This window comes from Rhincodon typus, chromosome 24, assembly GCF_021869965.1.
Source record: "Rhincodon typus isolate 14 chromosome 24, sRhiTyp1.1, whole genome shotgun sequence".
In the NCBI taxonomy this organism is placed as follows: Eukaryota; Metazoa; Chordata; class Chondrichthyes; order Orectolobiformes; family Rhincodontidae; genus Rhincodon; species Rhincodon typus.
The window spans coordinates 1,705,705-1,732,547 of NC_063355.1; the positions used below are offsets into that span (position 1 = coordinate 1,705,705).

Sequence of the window (26,843 nt, forward strand, 5' to 3'; positions counted from 1 at the left end):
GGGGTTGCTTTCTTTGCACACTGAAGAAGATAGACAAAAATTGTCAGGAACCTGGTAGAGTGGTTTGAAAGGACCTGTTTCCAGAGAAGTCAATAACTGGGAGAATAGATTTTAAGTAATTATTGGAAGGATCAAAGCAAATTAAATATTTTCCCACATGAAAGATGGTCAGGATCTGGAATTCACTGCCTGAGGCTCTCATTACATTTTAAAAATATTTTGCATATGCACATCAAATACGCTACTTCCATCAATCCTTTCTGTTACAGGCCAAAAGGTTCTCCTGAACGCACATCAAAAGTTCTGTTCCCTTAATTCTTTGCACTGTAAAATGATCCCAGTTAATGTTGGGATATTTAAAAATACCCTATTTTTGCACTTTTCACATTTACCAAAATATTTGTTGTTCTGTCTCCCTCTGATCATTTGGGGTAGATAATACATGATCTTTTTGTGAGGTCTTACAATTTTCCACTTGGCTGCCTAAATTCTGCCTGCAGGGCCACATCCATCATGACTTCAATGTTGGCGATGATTGCAGGTTGTTCACCACCCTGCCGTCAGGGGAATCAACCAACCATCCTGGCTCGAGGGAAGCAGCACATCAATCAACGTGCTCTTCACGTCAGTCAGCCTCACGAATGTGTCACAATGACAAGACCTACTGCTAAGATTCTGAAACCTGGAGTACAAGCTGCTGTAATTGATGACACTTGCTGCACAAATTGTTATCCAGAACATGAGAACTGTTCTTTTATTGCCTGTGATTCTGTTGCTTAAGGAATGTGACAGGGAAACTAGGAAATTATAAACCAGCTCATCTAGTACCTATAGTAGGAGCAGATCACTGCAGATGCTGGAATCTGTACTGAAGACAAAAAGTTCTGAAAATTACAGCGGGTCAGGCAGCATCCGTGGAGAGAGAACAAAGTAACGTTTCGAGTCTAGATGACTTCATCAGAGGGCATTAGAATGCAAGGGTGGACATCATGTTTCAACTATTCAAAGAACAAAGAACAATACGGCACAGGAACAAGCCCTTCAGCTCTCCAAGCCTGCACCAACTCATTTTGCCCTTCTTTACTAAAACTGTCTTCACTTACAGGATCTGTATCCCTCTAGTCCCTTCCTATTCATGGATTCGTCCAGGTTCTTCTTGAATGCTGCAGTTTTGTCTGCTTACACCACTGCCTCTGGCAGCGTGTTCCAGGCACTCACCACCCTTTGTGTGAAAAGCTTGCCTTGCACATCTCCTTTAAACTCCAACCCTCCTCTGCCCCCAAACCTGTGTCCCCTAGTAATTGACCCTCCACCCTGGGGAAAGGCCTCATAGTTTCCACTCTATCCATGTTATTCAAAACCTTATAAACTTCTATCAGGTCACCCCTCAATCTCCTGCATTCCAGTGAAAACAAACCCAGTCCATCCAAAGATAGTAGGAACTGCCGATGCTGGAGAATCTGCGATAACAAGGTGTAGAGCTGGATGAACACAGCAGGCCAGATTTTCTGAAGGAGGGTCCAGACCCGAAACGTCAGCTTTCCTGCTCCTCTGATGCTGCTTGGCCTGCTGTGTTCATCCAGCTGTACACCTTGTTATCCAAGTCTATCCAACCTTTCTTTATGGCTAACATCCTCCATATCAGACAATATTCTGGTAAACCCTTTCTGTACCATTTCCAAAGCATTCACGTCCTTCTGGTAATGCAGTGACCGGAACTGTATGCAATATTCCAAGTGTGGCCTAACTAAAGTTCTGTAAAGCTGCAGCAAAACTTGCCTATCCTTATACTCAGTGCCCCTTCCAATCAAGGCAAGCATGCCATAGGCCTTTTTTACTTCCTTATCTACGTGCGCTACCACCTTCACTGATCTGTAGATCTGCATACCCAGATCCCTCTGCATATGAATACTCCTAACGGTTCTGCCATTCACTGTATAATTTCCACCTGTACTTGACCTTCCAAAATGCATCACCTCACATTTGTCTGGATTAAACTCCATCTGCCATTTTTCTGCTCATGCCTCCAACTGATCTATATCCTGCTTTCTCCTCTGACAATCCTCCTCACTATCTGCAACTCCACCAGTCTTTGCTGATGATACAGACTTACTAATTAGACAAGCTATGTTTTCCTCCAAATCATTTATGTTGACCACGAACAGCAGAGGTCCCAGCACTGATCCCTGTGTAATACTACTAGTAACAGCCCTCCATTCCAAAAAGCATCCTTCCACCGTTACCGTTTGTCTCCTATGACCACGCCAGTTCTGTATCCATCTTGCCAGCTCACCCTGATACCAAATGACTTCACCTTTTGTACCAGGAGTTAGCAAGAACTGCACATGCTGGAGTCAGAGTCAGCATAGCGTGGAGCTTGAGGAACTCAGCAGGCCAGTCAGCATCAGAGGAGCAGGAGAGTTGATGTTTTGGGCCTAGATCCTTCATCTGGAGGGCCCTGCTGAAGAGTCTAGGCCCGAAACGTTGTTTCTCCTCCTCTGATGCTGCCTGGCCTGCTGTGTTCCTCCACCTTTTGTACCAGTCTGCCCTGAGGGAACCTTGCCAAAGGCTTTACTGAAGTATATCTAGACCACTTCAACTGCTTTTACCTCATCAATCATCATCTTCACCTCCTCAAAAAACTCGATCAAGTTAATGAGGCATAACCTCCCCCGCACAAAACCATGCTGTGTATCGCTAATAAGTCCATTTGCTTCCAAATGCATATTGATCTTGTCCCTGAGAATCTTTTCCAATAATTTCCCTACCACTGACGTGAGGCTCACAGGCCTGTAATTTCCAGGATTATCCCTGCTACCCTTCTAAAACAATGGGACAACATTAGCTATTCTCCAGTCCTCTGGAACCTCACCTGTGGCCAAAGAGGGTACAAAGATGTCTGTCAATGCTCCAGCAATTTATTCTCTTGCCTGTCTCAGTAGTCTGGGATAGATCCCATCAGGACCTGGGGACTTATTTACTTCAATACTTTTTAAGTCGCACAACACATCTTCCTTTTTAACAGCAACTTGCCTTAGTAATTCACTAGTCCCTTGCCTGAGACCATCCTTCACCAATTCCTTCTCTTTGGCAAATACCGATATAAAGTATTCACATAGGACCTCACCTACCTCTTCTGGCTCCACAGTAGATTCCCCCATATGTCCATGAGTGGGCCAACCCTTTCCCTGGCTGCCCTCTTGTAGATGTGTAAAAAGCCTTGGGATTCTCCTCAATCCTGTTTGTTAGTGACTTTTCATGATCCCGTTTAACCCTTCTAATTCCATGTTTAAGTTCTTTCCTACTTTCCTTATATTCAATTTCCTGGTTAGTCCACACCTGGAGTTCTGAGAAGTGTTGACAGCACATCTTAGGACGGATCTGTTGATCTCAGAGGATAAGTAACATAGACATAATAGATTCTCCAGCATGATACTACCACAAGGCACATCTCTCCCTTTTAATGTTTCAGAAGGCACCATTCTCACCATTTTGATTAGAAGAACATTGAAAGGCCATATAAACTATGGGTTACAATTCCAAAGGCTGCAGGAGTTGAGGGAGCTAGGTGTAATATGTGTACAGATTATTGAAGCTGGCAAGACAAGTGGAGACAGCAGCAAGTAAAGCATACAGTATCATCTGCTTTATTGTTAAGGGCATAGAGTACAAGACCAAGGAAGGGATGCTGCATTCGTATGAGACACTTGTTAGATATCAACTCAAGTATTGTGTACTGCTCTGGGTGCCATGTTATAGGAAGAATATGAGTTTATTGGACGGTGTACAGAAACAATTTACGTGGATTGGAAACTTCAGTTAAGAGGATAGATTGGAGCAGTTGTGACTGTTCTCCTTAGAGTGAAGAAATTGAAGAAATTTCAGAGGTTTTCAAAATCCTGAAGACGCTGGATAGAGTAGATAGGAAGAAAGTGCCCTGGCATGCAAGACTGAGAGGGTATAGATTTTGTGATTTGTTAAAGAAGCAAGGGTGATATGAGGGAAAAAAAAAACTCACTGCAAGTCGTTAGGATGGAATGCACTGTCTGGAACTATGGTGGAGGCAGGTTCAATTGAAGCTTTCATGCAGACATTGGACAATTATTTGGATAAGAAAACTATGCAAGGGTACAGAGAAAAAGCAGAGGATTTATACTAGGTAATGATGTTAGTTTGAAAATGAGTGCAGGAGTGATGGGCTGAATAGCTGCCTCCTGAGCTGTGTGACTTCTGTGATACAGTGATCCAATCACTGTTCACACACATTCTTTTCTGTGGTGCCTTTCCTTGCAAGAGCAAGAACAGGTTAGGTGGCATCTGGTTGCCTAGATGCTGCCTCGGTCTGCTTTTTCAGGCTGATGACCTGTGATCAGTGGGGTTCCACAGGGATCAGTGCTGGAACCGCAACTGTTTACAAAATATGTTCCTGACTTGGAGGAAGGAAGTGAATGTATGGTGGCCAAATTTGCAGATGACACAAAAATAGGTGGAACGGCAAGTTGCAAAGGGGATACAGTTTGCAGAGAGATATCGATAGGTTATATACGGCAAAGAATTGGCAAAAGGAGTATTACGTGGGGAAATGTGAAGTTGTTCGTTTTTAAAGGGAGACCAAAAGAACAGTATTATTTAAATGTAGAAAATCTGCAGAAAGCTGCAACACAGCGGGGCTTTGGGGTACTTGTACATGGAATGCAGAAAGCTAATACACAGCAGGTATTCAGGAAAGGTAATGGAATGGAGACAATAACGAATGGAATAATGGAATATTGGCCATTATTTCAAGAGGGATGGAGTATCAGAGTAGGAAAGTCTTACTGTAACTGTATAAGGTACTAATGAGACCACATCTGGGGTACTGTGAGCAGTTTTGGTCCAATTTAAGAAAATATATTATTTCATTGGAGACAGTTCAGAGAAGGCTTACTAGGATGATTCCTGGTATGGAAGGATTGTCTTATGTGCAAAGGCTAAAAGTTTGGGATTCTATTCATTGGAGTTTAAAAGAATGAGAAGTGATCTCATTAAAACGTATAGAATTATTAGGAGGCTTGACAGGTTAAATGCTGCGAGAATGAGAGTCTAGGACCAAAGGGTATAGTTTCAATAAAGGGAAGCCAATATGTGACTGAGATGAATAGGAATTTCTTTTGAGGGTTGTGAATCTTTGGAACTTCCTGTCACAGAGAGTTGTAGGGGTAGATTGTGTACAGTTAAGGCTGAGATAGATTCTCGATCAGAAGGGGAATCAAGGATTCAAGGATTACAGTGGAAAAAGCAGGAAAATGGATGTGAGGAATGTTGCATCATCCGTGATCCGATTGAATGGTGGAACAGGCTTAAGGGGCCGAACAACCTACTCTCCTTCCAGTTGAAAAGCAGTGATTTACTTGCCCTTCTTTCAGTTCAATATACTGTGTTCACTGTTCACTGCTTCTGATGCATTTGCCTCTACTTTGGAGACCAAACGCAGACTCGGTGACTGCTTTGCAGTACACTTCTGTGCAGTTCACAAGCGTGACCCCAAAGTTTCAGTCACTTGTCATTTTAATTCTCAACCTTGCTCTACCAATATCTTTGTAGTACGAGGTCTCCTGGAGTGTTCCAGTGAAACTCCACGCAAGAACAGCACCTCAATTTTTGACTGGTTATTTCACAGCCTTCAGAACTCAAAATTGAGTTCATCCATTTTCAAATGTAATCCCTGCTGACATTTTGTTTTGTTTTCTTTGTTGATTTAGATTTGCTGTTCAAAGGCAAATGGAATTAGGTCCAGATGTTTGTGAGATGGTGCACTTGGTCAGAACAAATAAAGTAAAACATGATGAACAGTAGGATGTATTCTTCATTGAACCAGAGTTAACCTGCTGGCTTGATATTAATAGTAGAGTGTTAATGCAGGGGTTACAGGAATAGGGGTGGGTCTGGGTGGGATGCTGTTCAGGGAGTCGACGTGGACTCGATGGGCCAAATGGCATGCTTTCACACTGTAGGGATTCGATGATATTGTCCACCTTCTTGCTCAGCCGAGGTTTCCCCAGCTCCGTTGTCGACAGGGCCCTCAATCAGGTCCGACCCATCTCCCACACTTCCGTCCTCACCCCTTCTGTTCCCTCCCACAACAGCAATTGGGTTCCCATTATCCTCATCTACCATCCCACCAGCATCCACATCCAGAAGATCATCAGACGCCATTTCTGCCACCTCCAGCAAGATGCCACCACCAGACACACATTCCCATCCCCTCCCTTGTCCGCCTTCTGCAGGGACCATTCCCTCCAGGACACCCTGGTCCACATTCCTGTAACCGGTGAAGGTGCAACACCTGCCCATTTACCTCCTCCCTCCCCAGTATCCAAGGACCCAAACATTCCTTCCAGGTGAAGCAACACTTCACCTGCACTTCCCAGAACCTAGTCTACTGCATTCGCTGCTCACAATGTGGTCTCCTCTACATTGCGGAAACGAAGCGTAGACTTGGTGACCGCTTCGCAGAACATCTACATTCTGCTCGCAAGAAAGACCCTGAACTACCTGTTGCCTGCCACTTTAACGCACCACCCTGCTCCCTGGCCAACATCTGTCTCTGGCTTGCTGCAGTGTTCCAGTGAAGCCCAACGCAAGCTGGAGGAGCAACACCTCATTTTCCGCGTGGGGACTCTACAGCCCTCCGGACTCAATAGAGTTCAATAATTTTAGGGCCTAAACTCTCCCATGTCCCAGCCCCCCACCCCACACACCAGGCCTTGTTACCATATAGCCTACCATTACACATCCCCTGTTGTTAGTCACTAACAGTCCCCATTAACAACTATTCACCCTCCCAGCCTGATCGTTAGCAACTCCTTTGTCCAACTGTCTTTTTCTCTCTCTTTGGGCCCTATCATATCGTTTACTCCCTACCCCACCCACCTCCCTATTTTCTGCATATAAACTGACGTTTTCCCAACCACCATCAGTTCTGAGGAAGGGTCACCGGTCCCGAAATGTTAACTGTTTTCTCCTTCACAGATGCTGCCAGACCTGCTGAGCTTTTCCAGCAACTTTGTTTTTGTTCTATGATATTGTATTCAGTAGCCTTAAGAAATTGTTCTGCCAACAGCAGTTAGGTGGCTGAATATACTCCATGGTGCCTCTGTTCCTGACCCCTCCACTTTGAAATTTTACCATTTAACTCATGTTGTGTCTATCTGTTCTTCATTCCAAATGGTACAGTCGGTTCTGCTATAAAGTGTGTTCTGTCAATGCGAGTTGATTGTAACGCGATTGACGAGTGGGGGAACTATTTCTGTTTCTAAAACACGAACTTGTGTTGGCTGGAACACATTTCCATCAGTGCTTGGAGGAATACGTGTCAACACCACATGATCATTTCACGGGCTTTGTCATGAATAGGTACAATGTTAGCGCCAAAAGAGTCTCCCTGGCGGCATCACATGATCATTTTGCGGGCTTTGTTGTGAAGTGTTTTCTGTGAGAGCTACAGTACAAACTCCTCCCCCATGAAGTCATCTTGACATTTTTTCAAGGTAAATTGTTACATTTACTTTTATATCATTATTAGATATGAATTAAACATTTTATTCAAATTGTGCTACCCTTTGTGTTAGGCTTTTGAGTGATTTTTGAGTGGCTTTGAGTGATTTTTTTTTTGGTAGTCAGCCCCTAACCCTACTTTTTCCCGGAGGCCCTGTTATTTCTGGAGTGCGGTTTTCTATAACCCAATATTGCGCAGGAACGCAACTATTGTGTTATAGCAGAACTGACTGTATCACATTCCTGCATTCACTTCAATTACTTAGTTACTTAGTGGCCATTACTTAGTTGAACCGCTGCAATTCATGTAGGTAAACCCACAATTTCAAGGAGAGGGAATTCCAGGATTTTGACCCAACTGAAGCAAAGGCGATATATATCCAAGTTGGGATGCTGTGTGGCCTGGAGGGGAACTTGCAGGTGGTGGTGTTCTTATGTACCTGCTGCTTTTGTCCTTCTAGATGGAAGTGGTTGTGAGTTTGAAAGGTGCTGTCTAAGGATCTTTTTGGTGAATCTCTACATTGCATCTTATAGGTAATACTCACTGTTGCTACTGAGTGTTGATGGTGGAGGGGGTGGATGTTTGTGGATGAGGTGTCAGTCAAACAGCTTCTTTGTCTTGGATGGTGTCAAATTTCTCAAGCATTGTTGGAGTTGCAATCATCTAGGCAAGTAGAGAATATTCCATTGAACTCCTGAATTGTGCCTTGTAGATAGTGAACAGGCTTTAGGGAGTCAGGAGATGAATTACTTGCTGCAGTTATTCTAGCCTCTGACCTTCTCTTGTAGTCACAGTATTTATATGGTATGTTCAGTTGAATTTCTGGTCAGTGGTAACCCCCAGGATATTCTCTGCTTTTATCTCTTAGACAATTTCTGATCCACATTGTCACTGTCCTTTTAATCTTACAGGCTTCAACAAATTTATCACATGGTAATCTGTGTTGTAATTGAATACAAATTCCACGCAGTTTGGGATTCAATCGCCCAAGTCTCCAGACCTTTAGCCTGGAGCCCTTGATTACAAACCCAGTGACATTACCATAATACCACCATCTCTCCTGATGCAATTTTGGCATCACTGTGTTCTTATGCAAAGAACAACTTTGCTACACCCATCAACCTTTTCCATCAAAGAACTCTGTCAAATTAGTCAAACATGATTTACTGTAAACAAATCTGTGCAGCCTTCTATCTATTCAAATGATTTTCCAAATGATTAATGTTTTCCACATTATAGTCTCAAAACATTATGCTGACTAGTGTGGAATTGTTGAGGGTTTAAAGAAATTAGTATATTGGTTTTAAAAATCTTTGTCCTCTTGTTCCGTCTTGCCTGTGTCTTGGAATTTTGGCTTATGGAAAGAAAAAGATGGAAACTCTATAAACCAATAAAATTCCCGGAATTCTGTGTAATGGGAATTGAATTTGATTTAAACAACTTCTAAATGAGTAGCCCTGTCACTGAGATCACTTTTTGATACTGTGCTACTTTCAAGCTCTGAAAAGGTGGGGAACTGGGGTAAATAACCCGGCATTCCTGGAACTATGAGAATGTAGTCCTTTTGTAAAGCTTACACGATTAAATTCCTACTCCAAAAGACTCGATTCCATCAGTCTTTTCTTTTTTGCTATTGTAGTGAAACGGCGACCATCTGCTGGACAAGCATATGCTATTGTGATTACATTCAATACAATATTTGAAACATGTCTCTGAAACAATATCCATTTTAAAGTTAATTTGTGAATGATTTTTGGAAGTGTTTTCAGTGTTTTGTTAATGGCTGTCTTGTTTCAGGTGATTGGTAGGAAGAGAGTTGCTTTTTAAAGCAGTTTTTCTTTTATTGAAACCAGATGGGAAAGGACTGGATAAATAACATTATTGCTTTTATGGTGTTGGCATCTGTTCAGCAAATCATAGCATAACTTGGAAGAACTGAGCAAATAATCCAGTGCAGTCTGGATTTCTTTGCAGATGTTTTTAAAAGAAAATAAATGTAAGAATCAGTACAGAATGTTCCAGGGCAGGTCATTAGGAGAATTATTCTTGGGTTAAAACTACAGGATTGGAAATTTCAATTCTAACAATGGAACAGGTTGGAATGTCAGAAAGCACTTACTCTCAGCCACTTATGGCAAAGTTGGAGATGATTTAGTCCTTTAATTCCATGCTGATTTCCTGCAGAATAATCTCTTCAATCCCAATCTCCACTTAATCCCCATATCCCTGCAGGTTCCTTTTGTCTAAGTCCCCATCCAGTTTCCTTTTTGGAATCATTGATTGTTTCTGCTTCCACCATCCTCAAGCAGAAAATTCCAGATTATTACTACTCACTGCATAGAAAATTCTCCCCTCATTCTCCCTGCACCCGAACCCAAAATCCTGCATTTGTTCCTCCTTGTCCTTGCACCGTCAGCTAATAAGAGTTTTTCCTTTTCCCCCTTGCCTTAGCTGTTACAGTCTTGCATGTGGACACAATCCTGTAGCTGTGGTTATATTGCTAGACCAGTAATCTGGAGATTAGGGCTCATATTTCAGAGACTGGAGTCCACATCCCACCACAGCAGTTTAAAAAAAATTCAATTAATTATAACAAATCTGAAGTAAAGTGCTGGTAGCAGTAATGGTCACCATAAAGAATATCTTAAAGCTATTCTGAAAAAAAATCAGTCAGCCTTCAGTGATTGTGATTTAACCATATGGTAGTATTTAAGGCCTCTGTATTGAACTCTGGATATGGCCATGACAAGGTAAGAATTCTTGGTGGGAGAAGCATCAATGCGTGTAGCAATGACAGCACCTCCACTTTCCTGCAACAGAATAAAGGAGCTTTATAGAACCATCTGCAAATCACCAGCAAAATTGGATTTAATTTGCCAGTTGAGAGTTGAAAAAGCTATTTATCCAGAAAGTGAGATGCTTGTGTTGTTGAGTAAATTAACAACTTAAACCTATCTTTCCCTTAATCATGTTGCATATCTTGAGAATGTCAGAGAGGACAGAAGCACTGAAAAAGATGCTTCAGTCCTTCGAGACTGTGCTGATCAACAACATGCACCTTACTATCCTAATCCCATTTTCCAGCATTTGGCCCAGAGCCTTGTATTTACTAACATCACAAGTGCACATCCTAGTGCTTCATAAATGTTATGAGGGTTTCTGCCTTCATTAGAAGCAGTGAGTTCTGGGTGAAAACATTTTTCCTTGCATCCCCTTTAAAGTTCACATCCCTTACCTTAATTAGAATTAGGTTTTATTGTTGCATGTACTCAAGTACAGGGATACAGGAAAACAGTGAAAAGTGTACAAAGTCGCCATTCACTGTGCCATCTCAAGTACAAAGGTACCTAGGTACAAAATTTTAGGTATATTATCTCCTAGTGGACAATCCTGTTACAGTTTTGTCTCATTCAAGGCGAAAGTTGCAGATACCCAATATTTTGAATATAAGCATAAAAACAGGCAACAAAAATTCTTGGTGCACGTTGAGGTGCTCTGGGCTGGAAAGCAGGAGGTTAAGCAATAATAAATATTACCGAGATAACTTACTCAGTTCCTTAAACAGTACAATATTTTAATGGTGCAGAAATGTGAGAGAGCAATTTTCAGGAAGTGCAGAGAACAACTGGATAGGGGGCTTCAGACTTATTAATATTATTAATTAGAATCCCTCCAATGAAGGATGATTGGCTGGGCGTGAGTACAGAAACAGAGACAACAAAAGGAATCAACGATTAGGTGGTGATGGGATGGTTGAGGAGAAGCACATGCTTACATATTTTGCATACTGTCTGAAGAATTAGAGGCCAGGGTTGGCGGTTGGTGTATCAGGAATGGGAGAATTGCTGGGTGGGATAGATCAAGAGGGAGGGAGAGAGATCAGACACCTCACGGCTACAGTGAATATAACGTAAAGTGGTGTGTATTCCATCATCACTTCAGGTAAGTTTGCCTGTTTGGTATCTTCACACACAATTTTCCCTTTTTGGAAATAAGGAGACAATGTTGGAAGGATCAGCAAGCTGACTGTCAACATCTTGAATTGGATCCTGAATACTCGTTCCATCATTAACAAGTACTGGATTGCGATTTTTTAAAAAAGTTTTTCATGGGATGTGGATGTAATGCAGCATTTGTTGCCCATCCCTTATCTGCCTCAAGAAGACTGTAGGGGCTCTTGCCTTAAACTGCTGTATTCTGTCTGGTGACATAGTGGCATTGAAGGAGCAACGACACAGTTCCGTATCAGGTTTGTGTTTGGCTTGGAGAGCGCTTGCAGATGGTGTTTCCATGTCTCAGATGTCTCCATCCATCTAGGTGGCAGAAGCTGATGCTTTTGAAGGTAATGTCAAAAGAAGATTGGTGAGCTGTTGCAGTGGACCTCGTATATGATATATACTGCTTCCACTTGTGAGTCAGTGTTTGTGGAATTGACCATTTAAACTGGTGAAAAGGGTGCCAATCGACCCCATTGCTTTCTTCTGAGCACTCCAACCCGCTCCTGAGATGCGTGTTGCAGTTGGTGGACAGGCCCTAAGAGGACAAGAGTTATCTCACTGCAGAGTTCCCGGCCTCTGACCCACCCAGAGTATACACATGATGGGTCCAATTAGGTTCCTGGCCAAAGGTAACCCTCAAGGACGTTAACAGCGGGATACTGGCCAATGGCAATGACACTGAATGTTAAGGGATGATGGTTAGATTCTCTCTTATTGGAGATGGCCATTAGCTGGCATTGGTTCGGTATTAAAGTTAACTACCACTCTTCAACCCAAACCTGAACATTGTCCAGACCTTGCTGCGTATGGACATGGACAGATTCGGTACCTGAGGAGTTGTGAATGGTGCTGGACATTGTGCAATCATGAACAAGGATCCCCACTTCTGACTCTATGATGGTGAAAAGGTCATTGATGAAGTAGCTTAAGATGGCTATTCAATATGGCCTGTGAGGCTCTTCTACTTGGAAGTAGGAGTATGCATAGATTTCTGGTCCAACATTTTAGCATCTTAGTAGCTGAGCAACTGCAGAAAATTAGCTGTTAAGAATCCTGACTTTTAGGCAAATATAGCCACATCAACCAGAGGGAATTAATAAATAACCAAAACACTAACTTTTATGTGGAGAAAAAATCAGAGTTAACACTTCGGGGCTGGTTCTGAGGAAGGGTCACCAGACCCGAAACGTTAACTCTGATTTTTTTTCTCCACAGATGCTGCCAGACCTGCTGAGCTTTTCCAGCAACTTCTGTTTTTGTTCCTGATTTACAGCATCTGCAGTTCTTTCAGTTTTAACTAACTTTTACGTGCTCTGAAGGATCTCTTCCAACCCCCTCCCCCAATCATTGATCCTACAATCAAGGGAAAAAGTTCCTTGCTGTCTACCCTATCTATTCCCTCATAATTTTATACACCTCAATCATATTTTCCCAACTCAGTTTCCTGCGCTGTAAGGAAAGCAATCCCTGTCTGTCCAATGTCTTTTCATAACTAAAACTCTCTAGTCCAGATAGTATCCTAGTAAATCTCCTCTGCACACTAGCCATGCTAGCCTTCCCTCCCTATAATGTGGATTCCAGAACTGCACACAATACTCTAGTTGTGGCTAAAACAGCATTTTAAGTTCAAGGGCTGAGTTGCCTTCTCCTTTTCCTATTTCATATGTTCTTAAACCCCAGATGTTTGCGAGAAGGCCATCACATAATCAACTGGATTGGGAGCACCTCTGTTCTGTCTAGTGCTTTGCTTGATGTCAAATGATATATCTAGTTTTATTCCTATCCGTCATATCCACCACATAACAGTCTGAGTCGCCTATTAGGCCATTTCAGAGAAGAATTGAGAAACTAGAAGTGAAAACAGTGTTGGAAATATTCAGCAGGGCTCATGGTATTCGTCAAGAGAAAGACCGAGTTAATAGCGAGTCAAATACTTCGGTGTTCAGTTATTTTCATGGGGCACAACGTGATGTGCTAAGTTCAGGGGGAGGTAGTTTAGAGTGAATGAGGGAAGCAAAGACATTGAAACAGCAAATATCAAGTCAACAATTTACAAAGAAAAAATCAAGAGCAGGTGAGAGACCAAAGGGAATCTTCCAGATGAAGGGAGAATACTGGAAATAATCAAAGGGTCTGCGGTCATGGAGTCCTTCTGGCCAAAGAACTGTGTACAAAAGTGAAGGTACAGAAGTGAAGGCACAGAAGACAAGTTCCGTGTTGTGCTGAGCTTGAAATTGTTCTGACAACGAGTCATATTGAGTCAAAACACTAACTCTGTTACTTCTTTAGGAATGCTGCCAGACCCACTGAGTATTTCCAGCATTTGTTTTTTATTTCGGATTTCCAGAAACACCAGTATTTTATTTTCATTATGTAAAAATCAACCACATTGTTGTTGGATATAACTCCTGAAAGCCTCCTGAGAAACTGTCTTACAGTTATTATGGACCAGACCAAACCCCCTTAAAATATATTAAGAAGATATCTTGACCCTAATTTTTTTTGTATTTTAAAGGCAAGTACCAGGCGTTGCATTCTGGATGCCAATTGATTGAGCAAACCACCAGCCTTGAAGCAAAACACATTTTATTCATATGCTGTAGTTAAAATACAACAAAAGAAAGAAGAAATTGGAATAAGAGATAACTGAGTGTGGAGCTGGAGGAACACAGCAGGCCAGGCAGCATCAGAGGAACAGGAAAGTTGATGTTTCGGGTCGGGACCCTTCTTCAGAAAAACAGTTGGCTGCCTGGCGTGCTGTGTTCCTCCAGCTGCACATTCTGTTATCTCTGACTCCAGCATCTGCAGTTCTTGCTATCACTCAGAAATTGGAATAACTCTACTGGAAAACTTAATAGATTAATCAATTACTAAGCAGTAATTGTGCCATTATCGTAATATCCCATAAATACACCCTTGGCAAAAGCAAATTCAGTAAAATAGTTTGTCTCACAAACAATTCTCCAGTCCAGGTGGAAAAAAAAATCAAGAAAGATCTCCGAGAGAGGGAATAGCAGGGAGAGATGTGCAGCAACTTCCAAACCCAGCTTCAAGACCCCATCAATGACTACTGAAATGCTAAAACTAAAAATCCTGGTTCTATGGAAGCTTGACCCCACCCATTCAGGCTGCTTCCAACTTCTTTAAAAAAAACCCAAAGTCTTTCAAGGTCTTTGCTTTATTAGATTCAAATAGACAGCTTGGTACCTCTCTCTTAAAACTTACCTTCAAAGAAAAATAACCAGGACAAAATACACCTCTTGAAGCCACAGTAGCATCACACAGCGAACTGGTTGCCCTTTAGAACAATGACTTTGCTAACTAGCACAGGTATGGATACAGTAACACAATTAACTACATGCACTGATTTTAGTAGAAAACATCAGAAACTATGTTTCAAATCAGTGATCTTTTATTAAAACTTCTATTAAACAACCAGTATTGTTAATGTCACTGTTATGTTCTTCTATCTCAGAGGTTTTATTGTTGCGATAGGATTGTGAACTAACTCCACAGAGGCTGGTATCCCATCGCTAAGTCACCCTTTAAACGTGGAAAGTTCTTGACACTATCCAGCTCCCTCAGAGCCACTCTGAGTGTCAGACATTCTTACACTCCTGTTTCTATCTGTCAGCCAGGGTTGCCTGATTGGACCAGATTAATAGCCCCAAACAGGGAATTTATATTCCACCTGGCTGACCTCATTATAATCACTATGGGTAGTGAATCAGATGAAGGATTAACCTTCCAAATTTGGTTATACAGAATACTGCCTGCAGTTATCAAAATTCTGGTTATATTCTTAATAATTGGGTCACTCAACAATTAACTGTTTTGGACCAGTTACGCCAGGTTGTCTGAACCCATGGACATTATTTTTTGAGATGGTTGTTTATTATTTTAGCTGGGTTTTCTGTCATTACACCTCCACCTTCTGGGAAATGTCCTGAGGCAAATTCAGCTAACATTACTAAAATTTACTGCACCTTTATCCTTGTGGTTTCTCCTTATACAACAGAGCAAGAGCAGGAGCAATGATGATCTGTTGGCTGGAGCACCGAGTGGACTGACTTTGACCACCTCTACCAAAGTTAAGAAGAACCTCTGCCCATCCTCATCAATAGGGTCAAATTCTGCAGCATCAGGATCAACCACGAGCAGCAATCCTGATGGCAAAGCAAAGAATCCTGCAGGTTTGTTCCTATTCAACTGGACTTTTGTTTGTATTCCCCTTTGGTGTTTGAAGCTCCTGTTTTTAGTTTTAAAATTTTGGTAATTTGTTTCTTTTGTTCATATATGGTTCTATTTATAATTAAGGTAACTCATAAAGGTCTGTGATCTTGCATTCTCCAGTGTGCTGAGTCCTGTATACATACAAACCTGTTTAATACATCTACAGTTCTGTGGTAATCGTATGATTCTTCATTTCATACTCCCCAACTTGCCAAGCCTTGCTTATGAGTTTGAGATTTAAAGAACGAGTAATTCTGGAGCATTATCTAATGTTTACTTGTTGTACACTGTTGTTTGCATATTAATTGCGTTCAACATTGTCATTGGACTAGTAATCTGGAGACCAAGGTAATGTTCTGGGAACCTGACATTGCACCCAGCACAGCAAATGATGGAATTTGAATTTAAAAATATGGAGTTAGAACATATGAGTGTAAGAACTAGGAGCAGGAATGGCAATTCAGCCCTTCGAGCCTGCTTGCCACTCAATACGATCATGGCTAATCTCGTCTCAACCTCAACACCACTTTTCTGCCTTCTGTCCATAACACTTCAACCCTTTATTATTTAAAAATCTATCAATCTCCTCTTTAAATTTACACAATGCCCTGGCATCCACCACATTATAGGGTTGGGGTTGTGATTTCAACAGATACACAGCCCTTTCAGAAGTAATTTATTCTCATCAGTTTTAAATCTGCTACTCCTTGTCCTAAAACTGACCTCTTGCTCTAGATTGCCCCACAGAGGAAACATCCTGCCCATGTCTGCTTTGACAGTCCCCTTTAGCCTCTTGTACACCTTAGTTAGCCCTCCTCTCGTTCCACTGAACTCCAGAGATATAGGTCTAAACCATTCAATATCTCTTCAAAAAACAAACCCCTCATTCTGAAATCAATCTAGTGAACCTCCTGTGAATTGCCTCCAATGCAATTACATCCCCTCTAAAGTAAGAGGACCAAAATTGTACACAATTCTCCCAATATGGTCTCACTAATGCCTTGTATCCTTGCAGCAATACTTCCCTATTTTCATACTGTCTTCCTTTAGTAATAAATGCCAAAAATCTATTTGCCTTCCTTACTAATTGTTGCACCTGCATGCTAGTTTTCTGGGATTCATGCATGAGGACACCCATATCTCTCTGCACTGAAGCACTCTGAAGTTTCTCTCCATTTAAATGATATATTTCCTTTCTATTCTTCTGACCATAACCTTAGCTTATCAACATTAAATTCTGTCTGCCAGATTTTGGCCTGGTCATCTAACCTATCCATATCCACGTGTCAATTCCTTATTTCTTTATTGCGACTTACTTTCCCGCCTATTTTCATGTTGTATGCAAATATGGCTACAGTACATTCTATGTCATACAGTACATCCAAGTCATTAAAATAAATTGTCAATATTTGGGCCCTGACACCTGATATTGCTCTTGAGCAGCATGAAGCTGGCAAATTGAAGGTCCTTGAAGTATAATGATGACTGGAAAATCATTTTTGATTTGTCATTAAAACCCACCTGGTTCACTAATGTCCTTAAGGAATGCAAATATGCTGTCCTCATCTGGTCTGGCCTACATGTAACTCCAGACCAATAGCAATCTTGACCCTTAACTGCCTCTGAAAGGGCCAAACAAGCCACTGAATTACATCAACCTGCTACAAAATCTTAAAGGAATGAAACCAGATGGGCTACCTTGCATTGACTGAGACACTGGAAACAATGGCAGTCTCAGCCTTATTGACCCTACAGAGTCCTTCTCAATAATGTCTGAGGGCTAATGCCAAAATTGGGAGAACTGTCTCATAGTCATGCTCTCAGAATCGTAAACTGTAGGCAATATCCCTGATAGCTGTATGACTAAGCCTGGGTATGTCATGTCCAACTGACCTGGCATATCCCTTGCTCTGCCAATACCCTCAAGCCAGGGTATCAACCCTAGTTAAATGAAAAGTTCAGAAGGACATGCCAGAAGCTGCACCAGGCATACACCTAAAAATGAGGTGTCAATCTGGTGATGTTGCAATACAGGACTGCTTTGATGCCAAACAACATTAACAGCAAATGATAGGCAAAGCTAAGTGATTCCACAACCAATGGATTAGATCTCTCGGAAGCACAGTATTGTCATGGTTAGAAGGAGGCCATTCTGCCAGATCTAAGCTCTGCAGTCAACACAATTAAACAGTTCACTGAAGGAGGGGGCTTCACAAATTTTCTTATCCAAGGGGAACCCAGCACATCAGTGCAAAAAGTAAGATTGATGCATTTGCCACAGTCATCAAGCAAAAGTTCTGACTGGGTAATTCATCTTGACTTCCTCTGAAGGTCCCAGCTAGACAAATGCCAGCCTTTAACCAATTCAGTTCATTCTAAACGACATGGAAGATGATTAAAGGCACTGGATACTGCAAAGTCCATTGGCCCTAGCAATATGGTAAAAATATCAATCATCAGTAAAGTGATGGAAGAAATCACAAAAAGTGCAGTCAAGAACCACTTGTTTAGCAATAAGCTGCTCACTGACGCTCAGTTTGGGTTCTGCCAGGGCCACTCAGATCCTGACCTCATTACAGCCTTAGTTCAAACATGGCTGAACTCCAGAAGGGAGGTGAGCGTAACTGTCCGTGACATCAAAGCCACATGTTACTGAGTGTTGCATCAAGGACCCTTAACAAAACTGAAGCCATACCTATTACAAAGGAAGTGCTTGTGATTGTTAGATGTTAGTCATCTCAGCTCCAGGACATGACTGCAGGAATTTCGTCATAAGACCAGAAGTGGGGATGTTCACTGATGATTGTGCCATATTCAGCATCATTTGCAATTCCTCAGATACTGAAACAGCCCATGTCCAAATGCAGAAAGGGTCTTGGGCTGAAAAATAGTAAGTAACATTTGTGCTGCAGAAGTGCCAGGCAGTGACCTTCTACAAGAGAGAATCTAGCCACTGATGCTTTATATTCAATAGCATGACTATCGCTGAAATTCCCACTATCAATACCCTGTGGATTAGCATTGACCAGAAACTGAACAGGTCTGGTGTATAACTGCTGTGGGTACAAGAGAAAATCAGAGACTAGGAATTCTGCAACGAGTAGCTCACCTACTGTCTCCCCGCAGCCTGTTCACTATCTACAAGATGCAAGTCAGGAGTTGCTTAACTGTCGCCTAATCAACATCCTAAAACTCTATACCTAACAGCATTGTTGGTGTACCCACCCATGGGCTGCATGAGCTTTTATTTTCCACAATAATCTTTGATCTGGCACCTTATCAAATGCCTTCTGGAAATCTAAATATGATACATTCACTGGTTTCCTTTTATCCACAGCATATGTTAATTCCTCAGAACTCCAATAAATTGGTGAAACGCTATTTCCCTTGCACAAAGCCATGTTGACTGCCTGATTGATTACCTTAAACTTACCTAAGTGCCCTGTTACATCACCATTTTCCCCATGGCAAGTGTTAAGCTAACTGGCCTTGCTTTCTGTTTCTTTCCCCTTTTTGAACTGTAGTTACACAATCCATTTTGCCAAATCTGTGGAATTTGGAATCTCATTGGTCATTTCCTTTAATACACTCAAATGAAGCCTACCAATACCTGGGAGTTTGACAGCTTGCAGCGCCAACAATTTGTTCATTCCCACTTCCCTCGAGATTGTAATTTTCTTGAGTTCCTCCCTTCCATTTCATGATTTCATTGTTTTACTTAGTTCTAAGATGTTACTTGTATTGATTAGAGTGAAGACTAGTGCAAAATACTTATTCTGTATGTTTGCTATCTTCTTTATTTTCCATTATCAATTCCCAGAGACTGCCTAAAGGACCATTGCTCAGTTAGTTTACTCTTTTTAAAATATATATAGAATCTCGTGCTATCTGTTCTTATATTTATTGTAAACTTCCTCTTATGTACTTACTTTTTCTCCTGATTGTTTTTTTTTAGTCATTCTTTGATTTTTATATTCTGCCCATTTTCTGACCTACAACTCATCTTTACTAATTATATGCTATTTTTTAAGTCTGATAGTATCTTCAACTTCAGTTAATTTAAGAGAATAGATTCTCCGTTTGGAATTTGTCTTTCCCATTGGATTGCATCTATTTTGTGTTTTTTGAAATATCCACTCTATTGATTCATCTCTCTGCTAGTTCACTTTTATTTTGTTCTGCTTTCGTTTTTTATTCATTCATGAGATGAGGGCATTGCTGGCTAGGCAGCATTTATTACCCAGCGGGTGAGGATGGCAGTGACCTTCCCTAAAGGACATCAATGAACCAGATGGTTTTTTTTCCAACAATCGACAATGGTCATCATTAGACTCTTTGATTTTTATTGAATTCAAATTCCACCATCTGCCATGGTGGGATTTGAACCCGGGTCCTCAGAACATTACCTGGGTCTCTGGATTAACAATCCAGTGATAATACCACTAGGCCATGACCACCCCATAATTGCCCTTATTTAGGTGTGGGACATAGTCTTTTCTGCCTCAATCTAAATGTAAAATTCAATCATGTTGTAGCTGCTAAATAAGGTGCCTACACTACAAATCTTGAATTGATTTTACTTTGTTGCACAGTACCATGTCTATTATAAGTTTTAGAGAAGATTTGTAGCTCGGGTTGTGGATGAGTTTGTAGACTTGTTCACCGAGCCGGTGTGTTTGACTGCAGAAATTTCATCGCCCTGCTAGGTAACATCGCCTCCAGTGAAGTGTTGGTGTTCTGTTCTGGTTGTTATTTATATGTCTCTGTTTGCTGAGGTGGTTGGCGTCACTTCCAGTTCTGTTTTACTACTCCGGCCTACTACTCAGACCCCTAGGTATCAGGGTAGCCCACAAACCAACAACCATCCTGCGACAGCTACTGACGAACATACCCACAACCAATAAAATATACAAAATACCATGCAAGGACTGTGAGAAACATCACATAGGCCAAACTGGAAGAAAACTGACAATAAGGATACACGAGCACCAACTAGCCAACAAGAGACATGACCAGTTCTCACTGATCTCGATACACATGGACAAAGAAGAACATGGATTCAACTGGGACAACACATCCATAAAAGCACAAGCCAAACAGAGGCATGCCAGTGAATTCCTGGGGGCCTAGCATTCCAACTGGAACTCCCATCAACAAACACATTGATTTGGACTCAATATACAAACCATTGAAAAACAGAACTGGAAGTGATGCTAACCACCCCAGTAAACCGAGGCACATAAATAACATGTGGGACAGAACACTGACACCTCACTGGAGGTGCACGGACGTTGTTACCTAGCAGGGTGACGAAATGTCTGCAATCAAATACACTGGCTCGGCGAGCAATTCTACAACCTCATGTCTATTATAGCCTGCTGTCTGGTTCACTCCAGAATGTATTTTCAAAGAAACTGTCCCAAACATATTCTTTGAATATGCTGTATAAGCTGTATGAAACTTTAGTTAAACCACATTTAGAGTATTGTTTGCAGTTCTGGTCAGCACACTACTGGAAGGAGACAGAGGCTTTGGAGAGGGTGCAAGTAGATTTACCAGGATGTTGCCTGGATTGGAATGTATTAGCTATAAGGAGTTTGGACAAACTTGGATTGTTTTCGCCAGAGTGCTGAAGGCTGAGGGGTGACCTGATAGAAGTATATCAAATTATGAGAGGTGGATAGTCAGAATCTTTTTCCCAGGATAAAATGTCATATACTAGGGGCATAGGTTTAAGGTGAGAAGGGGGAAGTTTAAAGGAGATTTCATAGAATCCCTACAGTGTGCAAACAGGCCATTCCGGCTAATGAGTCCACACCGACTCCCCGAAGAGCCACCTGCTGAGACTCTCACCCCCATCCTATATTTCCCATGGCTAATCCACCTAATCTACACATCCCTGGACACTATGGGCAATTTAGCATGGCCAATCCACCTAACCTGCACATCTTTGGACTGTGGGAGAAAACTGGAGCACCCTAAGGAAACACGTGCAGAAATGGGGAGAATGAGCAAACTCCAAAGAGAGTCGCCTGGCGCTGTGAAGCAGCAGTACTAACCATTGAGCTGCTGTGCTGCCCCATGTGATGTGCAAGGAAAGTTTTATATACCAAGAATGGTAGGTACCCGGAATGTGCTGCCAGGGAAGGTGGTAGAAGCAGAGACTGTAGCAGTGTTTAAGATGCACTTAGACATGGATATGAACAGGAGAAAATAGAGGGATACTGATAACGTGCAGAAAGATGGGATTAGTGTGGAATGGCATCATGGCTATCAAGCACACGGTGGGCCAAAGGGCCTCTTCCTGTGCTGAAGTGTTCTATGTTTCTGTGTTTCTACGAACGCCTCATCTAGGCTGTATTGCATCAGATTTTTTCAATCTATGTGTATATTTAAATCCCTATGACTCTCACTATACCAACTCTGACAACTGTTAGTTCTTCCTTCATACTCCATCCATGTATAAGTTTAAAGGAAATGTAAGAAAGGGAGATTGAAAAGCTTTGTGTAAGAATTATACAGACTGAGTAGCAGAGAGATATTAGAGCACCAACAGAGAAAGGACTTGGGAAAGAAACAGTGAATGAAATAATAGGTACGGAGAGGTAATGTTTTCACACAGAGGGTGGTGAGTGTCTGGAATGGGCTGCCAGAGGTAGTGGTGGAGCTGAGTGCAATTTTGTCATTTTAAGAAACATTTGGACAGTTTGGGATAGGTATGTAGGAACATGGACCAAACACAGGCAAATGGGACTAGATTAATTGTGAAAACTGGGCAGCATGGACAAATTGGGCCAATGGGACTGTTTTTATGCTGTAAACCTCTACGACTCTTTGAGATGACATAATGGAAGTTTAGAGTGAGGTATTGGAACATGATATTTGGATCTTGTTGGTCCCTTCTAACTACATTATATGGAATTTACAGGGCAAAAACAAGGTTCAGGTGAGCCTCCTTCCACCCTACTACTCTATACTGCGCTAGCAGCATAACTTTCTATTGTTTTCTTTCTTGTAAATGTACTTAGTTTTCCCTAGATGCATCTTTGATATTTGCCTCACTATTCCCTGTGGTAATAAATTCCACATTTTCACCATATCCTCAGAATTCCTTCTTAGTTTTGTTTGTGGCTGTCCTATTTAGGATTCTGGTTCAGGGTCTACTTACAAGTAGAAACATCTCTATACTTGCCGTGTTAAATCCTTCAAAGGATTAAACCTAACTTAAAAGGTTTCAATTAGATTAATTCATAAACTTTCCTGGGGATGAGAGCCCTAAACAGAATTGTATCCACTTAATTCTAGCATCAACCTAACATCATCTTTGCACTTTCTCTTTTTTTTCTGTACTCTTTGTAGTAATGAAACTGATACTGCAATGTGGTCAGTATAGATCAGAGAGACTGAGAAAATAGATTGCTATAAGGAAAAGTTGTATCATCAATGAAAACTCTGAGAAATTGTGCTGGAAAATCTGATCATGGATGTGTGATTCTGGGCGGAATATTGCAATGTAATTTATTTCTGTATATTTGATGCACTCTCGTTTTGACAGCTCATTATTAACACAAAACATTTATTCAGTTTTGTGAAGAGCCACGAGTGTTATACCAAGGAGTAATATGTCAAAAATGAATGCATTGCCAAAGTAGTGTATGAGAGGAGGAGAGACTGATCATTTCAGAATGGAGTAACAGAGCATATTGCCTAGGTGGCTGAAAGCAAAGTTGACATTGGTGGGGAAGTAGGAGTAAATTCAGAATTTTCTTACTGAGTAGGGTTATTTTGATGACAGGATGATTGGGTAGTAGCTTTAGGGCTAGAACAGTCTGCAGCGATCAGAAGGTATGAGTCACTAGAGGGTTTCAATGCAAGTGTTAGAATGTAAAATTTGAGATGTCATGCCTGGGATCCAGTACATCTCAGAAGGCACAGAAGTGATAGCTCATCAATATTTTGTGTGACCACAAACATACAAATTAGCTCCACGAGCCTGTCCCAACACATGATAAAGTAGCTGATCTGTCTGTTGCCTCAAATCACCTCTCCTGTCTTCCCCTGATAACCTTAGATTCTGGAGTTATGAAGAGAGTTAGTTTGCTTCAACCTCAAAAATATCCAATGAATCAGTCTCCATCGCTCTGTGTAAAAAAGAATTCCACAGTTACATGATCTTCTGAGAGCAGATTTCTCACATCTTCGGCTTAAACAGGAGACAACTGTTTTGTAAACTGCCCCTGAGTTCCAGGCTCTTCCACAAGGGAAAACATCCTTTCGATATCCATTTCGTCAAGTTGCCTCATAATCTTGTATGTTTTTATAAGATGATCTCTTATTGTTCTATAGGCTCAAACTGTTCAAACTTTCCGTATAAGCTAACACACTCATCTCAGGAATTACTCAAATAAACCTTCAATTAGAATGAATCTAGTAAATCTCCTTTGAACTGCTTCTAATGCAATTATGTCCTTTCCTAAATAAGGAAACAAAAATTGTGCACTATACTTTTAAAAATTATTCTTTGCAGGATATGGGTGTCAACGGCAAGGTCAGCGTTTCTGGCCAATCCCTAACTGCTCTTGAACATAGTGGCTTTCTAGGCCACTTCAAATGGCAGTAATCCCCACTGCTGTGCACCTGGAGTCATGTATAGGCCAGACCAGGGAAGGATGGCAGATTTCCTGCCCAAAGGACATTAGTGAACCTTTGACACGGAGTTGAAGTCGGTGAACACCAAATCCTTCACTGTCAATTGACAACAGGGTGGGACCAATCTTTCCCACAGGAAATTGTAGCTTCTTAAAGGCTAGATGTCTAGTAGACATTCTAACAGCACAGCATTAGTACTGGAGTTGACAGTGATGGTAAGGTGTAGATTCATGGCATTAGCTAATTCTGTGCTCCTGCACATCGTTGCTAATTGATTAAGAAGTGAAATAAAGGTGAAATCTGTTTATCTCAATGTTTTGGATCCAAATAATGTATACACACCCTTGCACCATCGTAATTTAGATTAAAATCCAGACTGTTAATTGTCATCGTTTAAGGCTTGTAAATAGTGTTTTGAATATAACATTTAGTAGATAAAAAAATACAATTCTTCCTCTTTGAAAGTGCAATATTTTTCTGAAACTAATTACCAGTCTCCGACTTTAAATCTTCACCAAAAAAGTGATCTAAGTGTAACATTGCATAATTACTTAGCAACCACAAAATGCTTTTTACCAGGTAAAATGTAGGTGAAAGGTTTTGTTGCAGAAGCCCGTGGTGTTGTGTAAGTTCCCAGTTTAATTTTATAAAATGTTTTTAAAAATCTTTCAGGTTCTTAACTTATTTTGTTTTCTTTCATGGGATGTTGTATGTTGCTGCAAACATTTGTTGCCTCTTCTTAATTTTCCTTGAGCAGGTTAGGAAAGAGCTACAAGCTGTAATGCAGCTGAATGCCTCAGGTAAAACATAAATTATAGAAGCCATGCAAGGTTGATTGTGAGAGTCACCCAAACCTTGGGATTATATCATAACCTTGAGTTGTCTCCTGCTGCAACTAGGGATCGGACTATTTTGAGCTGGGAATGAGTAATGAGGCAGCTTTAGTAAATGGTCACATTACTGGATCCGAAATGGCCTGACCGCTGGTTGGATTCACAACAGCATGTTCTAGGATACTGTCCTGAAAGCATTTTAATGAATTCTGTTGTGCAGCTACCACAGCTGTTCTGTTAAAAGAAGGTTGTCCTTGACAAATTTGATAAATTTGTTTGCGGAGGTAACCATGAGGTTAATGCATTTGATGTGATTTGCATAGACTATAGCAAGGCTCTTGATAAGGTCCCTCAAGATCAAGAAAATAAAGGCCCAAGGGATTCAAGGCAAAGTGGTATGTTGGATCCAAAATTGGCTGCAAGACAGGCAGCAGAGAGTCAATGTAGAGGGATTTTTCTGTGGCTAGAAGTCTGTTTCCAATGGGATTCCAAAGGGCTTGGTGCTGGGCCCTTGTTTTTGGTGTAAGTTAATGATGTAGACTTAAATGTAGGGGGCATGATCAAGATGACTCAAAATCTGGTAGGGTTGTAAATATTGAGCAGGATAATCAGTAAATACAGGAAAGTATTGGACTGGTTAGATGGCAGGGAAGTGGAAGCTTAAATTCAAGCCAGAAAAGTAAGAGATATGCTAAACTTTGGGAGGGATAACAAAGCAAGGGATTATACTATGAATGGTAGGACCCTGCAAAGTACTGAAGAACAGAGTGGTCTTGGTATGCATATCCAGAAATTCCTGAGGGAGCAGGGCAGGGCAGGGCAGAGCAAGGCAATAAGGTGCTTAAGGCAGCTTATTGGCTACTTGCCTTTATTAGCATAGGCATAGAATACAAGGGCGAGAAGATTATGCTGGTACTGTATAAAACAATTTTAAAATTCGAGAGAGATAGTAAGAACTGCCAGTGCTGGAGTCAGAGATAACACAGTGTGAAGCTGGAGGTACACAGCAGGTCAGGCAGCATCAGAGGAGCAGGAAAGCTGACGTTTCGGGTCGGGACCCTTCTTCAGAAATGGGGGACGGGGAAGGGAGCGCAAATAAATTGAGAGAGGAGGGGTGAGGCTGGGGAAGGTAGGTGGGATGGTGATAGGTGAGTGCAGGTAGGCCGTGGTGGGGATTGGTCAGTGAGGTGGGCGGGGGCGGATAGTTGGGGGAGAAGATGGATAGGTCAAGGAGGTGGGGATGAGAGGGAGGGTTGGTCATGGGATGAGGCCGGGAGTGGGGAGATTTTGAAGCTAGTAAAGTCCACATTGAGATCATTGGGTTGTGGGCTCCCTAGGCGGAATATGAGATGCTGCTCTTTCAGTTTCCGGGTGGCATCGTTGTGACACTGGAGGAGGCCCAGGAAGGACCTGTCGTCCAAAGACTGGGTGGGGGAGTTAAGTGGTTGGCGACTAGAAGGTGTTGTCATTTATCGTGAACCGAGCGCAGGTGCTGTACAAAGCGGTCTCTGAGCCTCCGCTTGGTCTCCCCGATGTAGAGGAGGCCATATCGGGAACAGCAGATATGATAGACCACATTAGCGGACGTGCAGG

General features: G+C 41.7%; 1 protein-coding gene across 1 annotated transcript in view; it reads left to right on the forward strand.

Annotated features, from left to right (window-relative positions):
- Nucleotides 1-26,843, forward strand: part of specc1la (sperm antigen with calponin homology and coiled-coil domains 1-like a) — a 246,908-nt gene that overhangs the window by 52,700 nt on the left and 167,365 nt on the right. The window contains exon 3 of the mRNA XM_048611683.1: nucleotides 15,554-15,728. Coding sequence (XP_048467640.1) covers nucleotides 15,554-15,728 — 175 coding nt within the window. The remainder of the gene's footprint in view (nucleotides 1-15,553; nucleotides 15,729-26,843) is intronic.